The sequence below is a fragment of the Synchiropus splendidus genome, chromosome 13 (genome assembly GCF_027744825.2).
Source record: "Synchiropus splendidus isolate RoL2022-P1 chromosome 13, RoL_Sspl_1.0, whole genome shotgun sequence".
NCBI classification, from domain to species: Eukaryota; Metazoa; Chordata; class Actinopteri; order Syngnathiformes; family Callionymidae; genus Synchiropus; species Synchiropus splendidus.
Window position 1 is genome coordinate 8,290,747 of NC_071346.1, and position 13,092 is coordinate 8,303,838.

The 13,092-nt window shown below is 45.0% G+C and overlaps 1 protein-coding gene across 2 annotated transcripts; it reads left to right on the forward strand.

Annotated features, from left to right (window-relative positions):
* The first annotated feature begins 1,918 nt into the window (after positions 1-1,918).
* On the forward strand, positions 1,919-13,065 carry scinlb (scinderin like b). Of its 2 annotated transcripts, XM_053883781.1 has the most exons (18): positions 1,919-2,050; positions 4,291-4,478; positions 5,715-5,869; positions 7,201-7,233; positions 7,406-7,567; positions 8,338-8,487; positions 8,736-8,825; positions 9,003-9,135; positions 9,629-9,717; positions 9,797-10,012; positions 10,077-10,198; positions 10,283-10,373; positions 11,295-11,465; positions 11,531-11,705; positions 11,865-11,980; positions 12,226-12,303; positions 12,374-12,434; positions 12,511-13,065. In XM_053883781.1, exons 2-18 carry the CDS (start codon positions 4,298-4,300, stop codon positions 12,669-12,671), a joined length of 2,184 nt encoding a protein of 727 aa, XP_053739756.1. In that variant the 5' UTR covers positions 1,919-2,050; positions 4,291-4,297; the 3' UTR covers positions 12,672-13,065. The 2 variants fall into 2 exon arrangements, with proteins under 2 accessions (XP_053739756.1, XP_053739757.1); XM_053883782.1 differs by lacking the exon at positions 7,201-7,233.
* Positions 13,066-13,092: the final 27 nt, after the last annotated feature.

Genomic DNA, 13,092 nt, shown 5'->3' on the forward strand with positions numbered 1-13,092 from the left:
CCGTGCTGCAAGTGAAGTCTGCAGTCAGCGGTTGCTTCGGAACACTTGGTCTGTGGTAAACAGGCCACCAACTTCCTGTTGCAGGAAAGTACTGCCTATGTGTAAATATTCAAGTCTAATATCATGTTTCCATGCGTGCTGTGCAAAGAAGGAATCCAACAAGGTGGCTCTACTTTTGACTGCAGTTTGAAGTGTGACTCTTGCTTTACACTGCGTAACGTAAGAGAGACAAAACTTAACTGGCATGTGTGTGTAAATATTTCTTTTCTAAAGTTTGTTTTTGTTTCTATTTTTTTGTCGGATTTGTCAACAGCGATATCCGTAACCAAATATTACGTTTGCTTTAATGGCATTTTACAATAAACAAAAGACAACTGACAGACGTAGTGATACATTGTATGTTTTGGAGAATTCAGGAGCAGGGATATTTCTGTTGAAGAATAAACTAGGCTTCAACGGTTGCTGTACGTTATGGGATTTGCTCTTAGGTTTATATGCGTAAAGGTGATGTTTATAGCATTTTCAGTGGCTTATTTTTTATCCAGTTTTGTTTCTCAAAGAGACAAGCTAAGTCTCCAGTGTACAGTTGAAGGATATGAGGGCGACGTGTGCAGCTTAGGTAACATCTTTGCTTGTGTAGTCACCTGTGGACTGATGATTCCAGGATTACAGCCCTGCCTTGCACACACATCAAATAAAGAAATGTCAAATGATTTTTACCAGCAAACCATTTGAAACGGTTTCGCTGCGTCGCAGCCAAGCTGCTGACACGGCACTAATGAACTCAGACAATGCTGCTCTGTTTCGTGGGAAAATCCACCGACTGTCAATCGTGCGTGTTCCTCATCACGTTAAAATCACCTGACTGTCTCTGGCGAAGCTGCTCTGCCAGAGTGTAAACACTGTCTCATCCTCGCGTCGGTAACATTTGAACATAAACACGTTCCTCATCACCTGGGATCGATCTGTGCCATGGGTATTAGGCGGGGTGTGTCCTGTGAGTCGGCCTCCGGTGCAAGCTGGGATTTGCTTTGCAGCAGGTTACAGTGCTATTATGTGGCTTAGTAATGTGAGGGCTGGTGCAAATGTGTGTTTTCCGTCTGCGTATGATGTCCACAGGTGAGACACCTAAACATACGTACAGAAGGTCAAGTGAATTTGCATTTCAATTCACATTTACATCCGAGAGTTTTCCATGTATACTCAAGAGCGACACACCCTGTGGTGTGGAATAACTTCTCAAGGGCCTCTCATACGAGACATTTTTAGAACTGTTTGTCTCAAACTCGTGTTCTCTCACAAGCAGAACTATTTTTTCCTGTTATTTTGTGTGACGTTATTTCATTTCTTTCTACGAATGGTGGCTCAGAAAGCAACCCACTTGAAGTGTGGTCTGCCTGCAGTCACCTGAACCTTTGTTGGAGGTTGTTTTGTGATGTTTTAAATGTTTTTATAGTCTAACTCAGGTTGTGCATGAACTTTGGATTGACTGTTGCTGTTAATCGTACCATGGCGACTCGACGTGCAGTGGACTGAAGAAGTAAAAAAGGAAGTACCGTGACCACTGTTTAAAATAAACATCATTATTCTGCTATTTTCTGAGGTTATATGGTTCTCACAAGAATCTAACCGGCCAGAGATTCTTCCGATTTTCCCATGACATCTTTGTCCCCACAACATTGACAGCCACTTGTGAGATTCGAGTGTCATCCAACTGTATTCAGTCACTAAAGGGAGGCGTCTCTTCATCACTTTTCCTGCTGCAGTCACAAGATTTTCAAACTCCTCCCACTGACGGGAAGTGAGAACTGAAAAGTGATCAAAAATAGACTGCAATTTCAGGAAAATCCGTCTGCACGAAAACACTGGCAGCATCTTATCATAGGGCGACTGCAGCTGACCAATCCTCGCTTCCTCCTCTTGGAAACAGCGCCCCCACCTCTCCGTCCTCCTCTGCTTGCACGGTTAAACAAAAACCACTGACTTGAATCGAACACTCCCACTTCTTCACCATCCGCCGTCGCTTCTGCACCACATCGTCCTGCGAACAGTGAGTCGTTTTCTTCAGAAATGCGTTCGTGGCGAACTTTGCGCTTTTCTTCCCTCTCTCTTATTTTTCTTGTTGCAAACTCTATAGATCGTTATGTCCCAATCGCTTCTTCTTTTATTAACCTTGCTTCGTTGAATGAGATTCTTCTGAACTTTCGCGCGAGAAGAGAGCGAAGTGCAAGTGGCAGGCGTTATGTAACACAGTAAAGGAGTAAATACTGGCGCGGAAAACCGCTACAATACCAGTAAATAAAAAAATGCAGACATGTTGCAGTCAATCGATTGTCTTTATTTTTGTGTTTTCTTGTCGCGAAAACGCTTTATAAACACGCGCTACAGCTTGTGTGGATTCGCACGCAAAGAGAGAGTTAAATATTAATCGAGATTTATAGCGAATTATTATAAAAACTACAACACAGTCGTTCGCTGGAGAACAAGCAGGAAACACTGCTTTGGAGATTTTATTTATTTATTTATTTTATGTTTTAAAAAAGTTTGTCCCAAAATGTGTTTTTTTTCTGGGCCTAAAAAAAGGTGACAGATGTAAGTTGTGACCTGGGCGACAAGACAGTGACGTCATACAGCTGCAGGAAGAAAAGACAGCTGGTATCTTTCTGCAGCTGCTGTCTCCCCCAATGCAATGTGTTGGATGTGAACATTTCTGTGAGACAGCGAAGCCTATTTAAAAAGGTAATTAAATGAGTGCAAACAAGCGGCAGAAGAGCGAGTGGAATCCATTAGAGTGTCATGCTGTGTTTTATGTTGCAGAGCAGAGGCTAAATCAGGACAACAAGGACAAATTGAAATACGTCACCAGCAACTAAAACACACTGAAGAGGAACTTTCAAAGCAAGTTAAAATAGTTTAACAAGAAAAATGGTTTAGCGCTATGTTAATGGAGGCTTCCACCGCAACCCTTTACCTAGTATTCAGAGAGACAATAGCTCAAAGCGATGTGTAGGTTTATTTCTCTGCTGCAAGCTTCCGTTAATGTTGCTGCAGTCAAACACTTCCAGGCAATAACACAAGGAAAGAGTTAGTAATGTAATGACATGGAAGCACTTGACTGCTCCTCATTATCGATCAGCCCGTTACAGGAAATCCACTCGCTGCTTTCTCCGCTGAAACATGAGCTTCCTACTTAACAAACATGCAGCTGAACAAACTCAACTGTCTCCGTGACGGATGCTTTTTGAGCAATGTCATTTCTGCAGCTGTGTAATCGCAAGGCTCTGATGGGAAGAAATGACTTGTTTATTTACTATAATCACATGCGTCTTGTAAATGTTGACACTCAGCTGACAGGTTTTATTAAAAGACAGGTTTGGAATGGGATTTTGTGTCGTCACTCAGCGTTTGTACAGCGTGACAGCAGCCAAGGGCTCAGCCTCTCTCTCAGCACTTTCCATGCATATATTTACCTCATTATTTTGTCTGAACCCGCTACTCTCCTTTGGAACGGTTTGAAATAAGCAAAACAGAAGTGCGGAAACTACATCATAATAATAGTGTCATCGTATTAGAAGAAGCACTCCCACCACTGATACTGTAGACCCCATAATGCACCGCAACAGTCCAAGTTTGTTTTGTTTTTTGGCATTGCATTTGCTATCTTTTGGTCTAAATTTACTTATGCGTCAGCTCTCTGTATGACCCGATTTAAGGATGCAAGTCATGACAACAGCAAAGACATGATTCATCACTTGCAATAATCCTGCTGTTGCATCAACTTGTAATCTAGCCATTATGTAATCTGGGGCAACTGTAATCTGCATAATCTTGCAGTCACACTGGAAGATAGCGAAAGTTAAAAATGAATCCCAAAGATGTCTAACTTTATATATATATATATATATATATATATATATATATATATATATATATATATATATATATATATGTCTCAGCAAAACTATTGACTCATCCCTGTGGTGACTGCGGTGGTAAAACCCCATCCTCAAGTACAAGAGCAAAACAGAAGTAGAGATTTAAACTTTGTATCTTCATTCAAATGTTACGCCTCTCTTCACTGTAAAACACAAATATGTTTTTGGACTTGGCCCCTGTCCAGATATGAACGCAGACGACTGTGAGAACGTCTGTGTTCAATGGAATGAGCGACAGTGTTTAAGAACACGTTCGTCTGGTTTAAAACGACCGTCGGCTGAGTACGACGCCAGGCTCCGGGTTAGATGTTTGAGACGGCTGGTGTTCAACCTTGATCTCCATTCCCTCTTCCAGACTGATCATGGTGTCCCATAAGGAGTTCGTGGGAGCTGGAAAGCAGCCAGGTCTGCAAATATGGCGCATCGAGAACTTGGACCTGAAGCCGGTTCCCAAAGCTCTGTTTGGCAGCTTCTTCACCGGGGATGCTTACCTGCTGCTGTTCACCACCTCTGCCCCGTCATACAACATCCACATGTGGCTGGGTAAAGGGCACACACACACACAGATGAATAGCTTGGATTATTTAGCCTGGTAATCTCTTTTTGAGACGCCATTTTGTTTGTTTACAAACGACTGGTTCGCTCCAAACCAACTACTCCTGCGGAACCTACTGTAGCCGACTGAGACTAATGTGCACCTAGGTAAGGGATGGGACGTTAAAAGTCTGGTCCCGGGGCCATCTGCGGCCACTGATCAGCTCCCATGAGGCCCGCTTGCTTCACATGTCTCGTAACATCCTGAGAAAATACAAATGTTGCTAAGTAGCAATGCTAACTGCCTAGAAAGGAGCAAGAGTTGGTTTGTTTTGATGTAAGCTAGTACTTGATACCCAAAACCACCATCAAAGGTTCCAAAATGGAGGCAGAGGAGCAAAACAGGGGGGAAAGAAATGCATATGACCGGGTTCTCTCGGCAGTGCAGCCTTTATTATTAATGACCAGCAGTTTAAAAGCATTTGAAGTGGCACGGAATATTTAATAGACTATTAAAGTCATTCAGAAATGAGTGATGAAGACTTACTGAGTTTGGGGATAGGACAGCGCACAATGGAAATGGTTATGAGTCCTGATTCCCGAATGACTCACCGGAACGTTCTAAATGTGACGGCAGGCTGTGAAAACTCACTTGGCCACACTGTTTCCATTCTTCAAGCGTTGTGGTTTGGTAGATTATTTTGAAAATACATCTCCTCCCGCCGCCCCCCCCTAATGTTACATAACCGAATAAACCCACATGTGAAACCCCCCTGCAGACCCGGGAGACAGACACTGGAACCTTGTGCTGGTTCCATGGCAGCAGACAGACGGGCCTTTAAGCTCCGGCAGGGGGACTCACAGAGGAGCATGAATAATCCTTTTGGCCCGGGTCGTGGAAAAGTATGGGATAGTTTTGTCCGTGTTGTGTGCCATCCGCCAGACTGGAACTGCTGCAGATGTGGTCTGTGATGCTGCGTGCTGACTCAGCGGTCTTCTGAGGTCACTCCAGAAGCTCCGTGTGAGCGAGCGTTTTGGGTGCTGGGCATCTGTTTATGCCAAACATTGCTGATGTGTGATTAAAAACTGGGCTTCAGTCACCTGGTTTTTCAGCCGATAAAGTTGTAAATGATCTGTGGATTCTCACTAGGAGACATGTTGTGCACTACGGAAGAGACAGGATCCTCTCATTGGAGGAAGACTTTTGCAGATGTCTCTCTAAAGGGAGATTTCTTTTTTTTCCAGGGGAGGAGTGTTCACGGGATGAGAGTGGAGCGGCGGCCATCTTTGCCACGCAGCTCGATGACTTCCTTGGCGGGGGGCCGGTGCAGTACAGGGAGGTGCAGGACTGTGAGTCCAACACCTTCATGGGATACTTCAAGTCTGGAATCAAGTACCAGGTGAGAGGGAGGGATTGTAACCCCCACTTCAAACCAAGATTTTACCTTAACCAATGATAAATCCATGCTGCAGCTTTTGCACTTGTCACAGATGTTTATACAGGAACTCCTTTATTTAGAATCCATTAGTTACACATCACATCAAGTGCAAGTTTGCACAAACTGGAACCTGTTGTCTTATGCACCTTTACTGTGTCAATACTAAAAACAAATTTTAGTCAACTCAATCATGAACTCAGTCTTGAAAGTCAGGATCAATGTTTACAGTAGTCAGTAACTTGTAATTTAGCTTAACTTTGTGCTATGCTTATGAGGTCTTCCCCCCACAAGATGGCAGTGTTTCATTTTGCCTTGGTAACTTTTTTTTATTTTTTAAGTTTTCTATTTTCGCTGTTTTTTTGCGCTATTAACATCCGAGTGAGCCCATTTTACACTCTGTTTCTGGAGATATTTCCTTGCTTAATCTGTGCTGTAAAGCCAGCGGGTGAAGTGGATGCCACATGCGAGTGCTTAGTGAAAGAAGGAGGATCACCCAAATCAGCTTTGAACTCCTAACTGGGCCAAACTCATCCTTCTGGATTGAAAGAAGGAGCAGAGGTGAGATCCTCTGATCTCCATCGAGCTTGTAACATCGACTGCTGTCGCACATTTGAACTGAGCAGTACCTGGTGAACTGTGTGGCGGAGCTGACAGGCAGAGCACCCATCTGTTTCCCATTGCCAGTGGAACCCTCCCCTCCTGGCTCTGTTTAATGTAATTACCCCCAAATACTTGTTTACTTCTCTTGCAGTGGAAACTCTTGTGCATGTGGACACACTGTTTCTACACATGCACACACACTGATAGCTCTTGAAAATTTAGAGACACACTCCGTGCAAACAGCACTATAGACTCAACATTAAAACAAAGACTCAAACACATATTGTCTTCTAAATCATATGAATACACACGGATCATAACACTCTTTGTGAAGGACATTGACACCAAACGTGTGCTCAGACACTACTGCACACACACACACACAAAGGCTCCCGACAAACAGATCAAATCCTGTGTGACTGTCTTCCACAGGCAAACATATTGAAAGGGAACAAACAAAAACCAACCGGCTCTGTTTCCATGGAGAACTTTACAAGCCAGTCTCTGAAGACATTCTTGCAGATGTTTACGAGACTCTGTGGCTTTGTGGCCGGCCGCTGCGCTCCGATTGGACAGACTTCCTCCTTGTTCTCATGAAGCTGCCTCTTCAACATTGCTGCTTCCTCATTTGGCTGTGATAATCGGAACTTTATTTTTACTTTGCTTGTCTTTTGTTTAATGACTCGACGAAGGACGGCACATTGCGGGATGATTCCGCCCCCAAGGTACACCAGATCACACGTCATTTTGGGCCAGAAACATTTCGACTTTCCTTTGTGGTGATCATGTGTTCAAACACACCCCACTGTTCCATCCTATCACCACCTTCCACTGCCCTCCTGACCTCGACAACAGCAGCTCCAGACTAAACACGTCTTCGTTTTCTTTGCTCTGCAGAAAGGAGGCGTGGCTTCTGGATTCCAGCATGTCGTCATCAATGACATGAATGTCAAGCGTCTGCTCCACATCAAGGGTCGCAGGGCCATCAGGGCCACAGAGGTGGACATGAGCTGGCGCAGCTTCAACAAGGGGGACTGCTTCATTGTTGACCTGGGAAAGGTGACTCTCCTTCAGCAGTCCTCTTATCTTATCTGAACAAACGACCGTCTCACTTTATTGCTGCACAGCTGACCATGTCGTAGCGGGGGTGGCGGGTCAGTAGGGGGCGCTGGTTCACTGCTTGACACCTCATGCATGAAGCATATGGTGCATTTCTTCATTTTTTTTAAATAGTACTTCATTAATCATCATCAATCATTACTTTTTGTATTCTACAATAAGTCACTATAAATGCTTCCTCTTCAATTACATCCAAGACATAATGCTACTTCATTACACCACCGCTACCACTGCTGCTACTGCAACTGCTCCCATTACTACTACAGCCATTTACTACCTCAACAATCATCAATGGCCTGTTTTAGATACATAAACTAAACTAAATACATAAACTAATTCCACTTTTACGACTTATAATCCTACTTCTACTTCAATTCTACTTACACTACTAGTAGTATTGCTATTTCAACACGTATGGAAGCAAATACTACCACTCCAACACCTACTTCTACAGCATTTATCTTGCTACTACCTCTATTACTTCTCCTACAACAAATGCTGCTACTGCTATTTTCACTTCTCCTACTTCTACTACTATGTCTTATGCTACTTCTTTAGTGAAAGTACTCGATCTAGCCGTCCTATGCTGTGTCAAGTTCATGAGTGAATGTGTATTTTGCCCAGCCTCCCACTTTTGATCCAGTGTGTGTCATGTTTTTTTCCGTGGTGAGTTCCATCCTGTCTTCATCTCCTCCTTGACTTCCCTGCAGGACGTGTACCAGTGGTGCGGCAGCGAGTGCAACCGCTTTGAGAGACTGAAGGCGTCAGAGCTCGCCATCGGCATCAGGGATAATGAGAGAAACGGCAGAGCCAAGCTGCACATGGTGGAAGAAGGGGAGGAACCACAGGCCATTGTTGATGTAGGTCAACTTCACACATGCCTTCCGCCGCCCCTGCTGGACACTTGTAGAATCTCTGTTTCTGTTTGAGGCTTTATTTGCATCTGTGATGCCTTTCATGCTCAGTCAGCTGCTCAGCGTGGGAACTTGCCTTCACAATGGCATCCTCTGTGGTGTGAGGCTCCTGTGCCAACTGTGTGCCACGACGGCATGCTAGCTCTTCCTATGGAAACTGAGAAAGTAACCGGCCTTTGTCTTATTGAATGCAGGCTCTGGGACCCAAGACCGCCATCGCTCCCGCCACTCCAGATGACGACAAAGTGGACACCGCCAACAGGAACAAGGGCGCCCTCTACATGGTTATTACTATTACCGCCTTACCGCTATTCTCACTTTCACACCTTTAAATTATTATTTCAGTATCCCAGTGACGCATGAAAGATTCTTAGTATTATTTTTTGGTACATCTACAAAAAGTGCCACATTTTCTAATGGTTATGGCCAACACTTATGAAGTCGACCTTCGTTTCTTGCAGATCTCAGATGCTTCAGGGTCCATGACTGTGTCCATGGTCGCTCCGTCCAGCCCCTTCAAACAGGCCATGCTGTCTCATGAGGAGTGCTACATCCTGGACAACGGCGTGGACAGCAACATCTTCGTGTGGAAAGGTATGAGGGAAACTGTGATGATAGACAACAGATTCAAATTTGTTTTGTTTATTTCCTTTTATTACCCACAAAAAATGTTTTTTTTTCAAGTAAAACTCATGGCCTGCAGTAACATTCAGTTCATGATTTTATAATGTCTATTATTTATGTATATGAACAAATGCACACACTTGCATTTCTATCCTTGTGGGGACAGTTATTTTAAAGTCTTCATCCTCAAATTGAGGCTTAACCTTGTGGGGTCCAGCCAAATGTCTCTGCAAAGTCATACAGTCCTCACAAGGATAGTGTCTTGTCAAGAATGAGTCCCCACAAAGTAGGATAAACGAGCCCACAAACAGTCACTCTTCACACTCTTATAATACAGCCCACCAGTAAAGCACACACCCTACATTCCTACTTGAATTTCCATAGTGCACTGCAACAGCTGAAGCTCTTATAAAAGCCAACAGTCTTTGTTGCTTTAAATGAAATTGTCTCGACCCGTCCCCAGGTCCCAAGGCCAACATGTGTGAACGCAAAGCAGCCATGTCTGCAGGCGTGCAGTTCATCAAAGACAAGAACTACGCCAAGAATTGCCAGGTCTGTTTGTTCTTTTCTGGTCCATACACGCAACATCATCCAGCCAAAACTGATAATCCCACACTTGGTTGCGCCACAGATCCAGGTCCTTCCAGCAGGAGGTGAGACGACTCTCTTCAAGCAGTTCTTCTGCGACTGGAAGGACAAAGATGAGACGACAGGTCCCAGCAAGGCTTACACCATGGGCCGCATCGCCAAGGTGGCGAAAGTCCCCTTCGACGCCTCCAGCCTGCACGCCAACAAGGCCATGGCCGCCCAGCACGGCATGGTGGATGACGGCAGAGGCAAGATGGAGGTAATGGAGGTAGATGAATCGTGACTGAATGAGACCAGTCTTAACCGCATCTTTGTGCACGAAGATCTGGCGGGTTGAGAAGGGAGCTAAGGTGCCTGTGGCTCCTGCTTCCTACGGCCACTTCTATGGTGGAGACTGCTACATCATTCTCTACAGCTACAGTCAGGGACACATCATTTACACATGGTGAGCATCTGCTGCCGCGCACCGACCCGGCAGTGACTCATTTCTCACCCAGCTATTTTGACTGTGTGTGTGTTGTGTTGTCAGGCAGGGACTGAAGAGCACCCAGGATGAACTGGCCGCCTCAGCCTTCCTCACCGTTCAGCTGGATGACTCAATGGGAGGATCCCCTGTTCAGGTTAGAGCTTGCCGACTTGTCCGAGTGATTAATGGATAAAAACAAGTCGGTACAATCACAGTATTACAGCAACATACCAACCAGTGACGAAAAACTCCATTACATTACTTTCATCTAAATGAAACCCAAGCAGAAGTGGATTTTTTTTTTTTTACCATTTTCTGGGTGACAATATTTTAATAGTGTGAACTTTATTGTCCAGATTTAAGAGAGGTCAGTTCTTACTCTGAATAAAATAGATTATTGCAGCAAGGAGACTTAGTCAAGTGTTCCAAATGTTACTTCAACACTGTGTTTTAATGGATATTCATTTTATCATAACCATGGTACATTCGCATTAACTTTCTATAAGTTGAAAAAAATGTCTTCCTTTGTCATAGTTATGAAAGATATTCAGTAAATTTCACTGAATAATAACATCGCAGACAATAATCCTAACACATGCACTTGCAACGATCATCCAGCAGAGAGCAGTGATCGTTTTATTTACAACTCCAAAGCCGTTGAGTTGTAATGCACAATAATGACCAGTGAGTGGCGCTTTTTAGCAACTTAGACTATGAGCAGTGTTAGGACTTCTTCTACAACGCGCATACTTAAATAAAACTTCTATTAAGCCACAAATGCTTCTACTTCCTATATTAGTTTTACTAATACTTCTACAACTTTCGCTTCCACTACTACTACACTTCAACTATGGTTCCCACTAGCCACGCCCACCCATGCTTTACATCAGCTTTTGCTATTTTACTCCACTAGAACTGCAGTTTGTTCTACCACAGCCACTACTACAGCTATGTTTACTGCTACTAGTGCAAGTCCTAGTCACTGTGACCTCCACCACGTCTCCTGAGGCTACACCTAGTGTTAGTGCTACCACCAACAATAATGTCGGGAAACCTTTTTCATAATGGTGCACAGGTGAGGGTCACGCAGGGTCAGGAGCCGCCCCACCTCATGACCCTGTTCCAGGGCAAACCCATGATCATCCATTCTGGGGGAACCTCTCGCCAAGGTGGCCAGACGGCTGCCGCCACCACTCGTCTCTTCCACATCCGTCAGAGCTCCTCTGGCGCCACCCGGGCGGTGGAGGTGAGTCCTAGTCTCGGGTGCGTCGACATGAAGGCGTCCTTGACCTCCGCTCCACCTGTCCACAGGTGGAGGCGTCTTCCTCCAGCCTGAACAGCAACGACGTCTTCGTGCTGAAAACCCCGACGAAGGTGTTTGTGTGGCATGGAGTGGGGGCCAGCGGCGAAGAGGTCAAGGCTGCCAAGCATGTGGTGGACTTCTTTGGTGGTGCTGCCACTGAGGTCTCAGAGGGCAAAGAGCCAGGTGTGTGGCACCTAAATCATGCGACAACAGTGCTCTGCATATGCCACCTGACACTTGTTGGCTATAAACAGAAAGCATCTTCCTCTGTCTATACTTGTCGGCAGCTCAACTTTGACTTCAAATGACTATCACTCTAACATGACACGTCCTGTCCTCCAGCTGATATGTGGTCCGCTCTGGGAGGGAAGAAGGAGTACCAAAGCTCTAAGAGCCTCCAGAACATGGTGAAGCCTCCACGTCTCTTTGGCTGCTCCAACAAAACTGGAAGACTCATTGTAGGTTTCCTTGTGAATTTACCGCTCACCTCACTTCAGTCAGCTTCGGTTCTCACGCATGCGTGTGCATCATGAATTTGCTGTCCAAACTTCTGATGGTGACATTTGAAATGACTTGTGTTTGAGAAAAGTCTTAACTCTCAGAGGGAGGGAAGCGGGAGTTAATGTGGCTGCCTTGACTCTTGCTGTTCTGAGGTGTCTGGATTTCATCCTGCGACTCATTTCATCTCCGACTTGTGCCTCAGGTGGAGGAGGTCCCTGGAGACTTCACCCAGTCAGATCTGGCCACTGATGATGTCATGCTGCTGGACACCTGGGACCAGGTATGTGTAGGCTTTTTTCAAAATAAACTAGGATTCAAAATGTTTGAGCGTGTTGTTGCTCCTTCCTCAGATCTTCCTGTGGGTCGGCAATGAGGCAAATGAGGAGGAGAGGACCGGAGCCCCTAAAATAGGTGGGAACACTTGTTACCAAGCCCTATATGGGAGTTTATTATTATAATATCATAACAAGTGTTTTGGTTTCTACAGCTAAGGAGTATGTTAATACTGATCCGTCGGGCCGCAGCGGCCTCCCCATCACCACCATCAAACAGGGGTCAGAACCCCCCACGTTCACCGGCTGGTTCCAGGCCTGGGACCCGAAAATGTGGGAGACGGATCCACTGGACAGAATCCGTGCTCGTTTTTAAGCCAGCTTTTCTTTTGCTCTTCCTTAAATCTTACCTGCACTTTTGACCTCAAACCCCCAAGTGCCAAAATATCACCACTCCAGTCAGGTCGCAGCGACGCTCCTCGTGTCATTGACAGAATCCACTCATCCTATTTTAGACTAGATTCAGCGCCTCCGGAACAGGAAACTTGATTTTAAAAAAAGAGGTTTGGGACAGTGGTTTACATTGCTTTGTCTATTGTGTTTCTTTGTCGGTACTGAAAGGTTCAATGTTTACCTGAAGTTGCAAACAGCATTCTTTACTTTGTGCTACAAGCTAGCGTGATGTGTCAGCGCCAACTCTCGACCCCGGGATGCTCACGTGACCACTTCAAAATAAAACCGCCAGTATCATAGCGCCTCTGTGTGTGTGTGTGTTTTTTTTTTTTTTATTTCAGACA

What these genes read in the sequence shown, in the direction of transcription:
- scinlb (XM_053883781.1), top strand. Translation starts at nt 4,298, where the DNA reads ATGGTGTCCCATAAGGAGTTCGTGGGAGCTGGAAAGCAGCCAGGTCTG. An exon ending in CAACATCCACATGTGGCTGG is followed by an intron (nt 4,479 to 5,714) that starts GTAAAGGGCACA and finishes TTTTTTTTCCAG; the next exon opens with GGGAGGAGTGTTCACGGGAT. An exon ending in GCGCCACCCGGGCGGTGGAG is followed by an intron (nt 11,466 to 11,530) that starts GTGAGTCCTAGT and finishes ACCTGTCCACAG; the next exon opens with GTGGAGGCGTCTTCCTCCAG.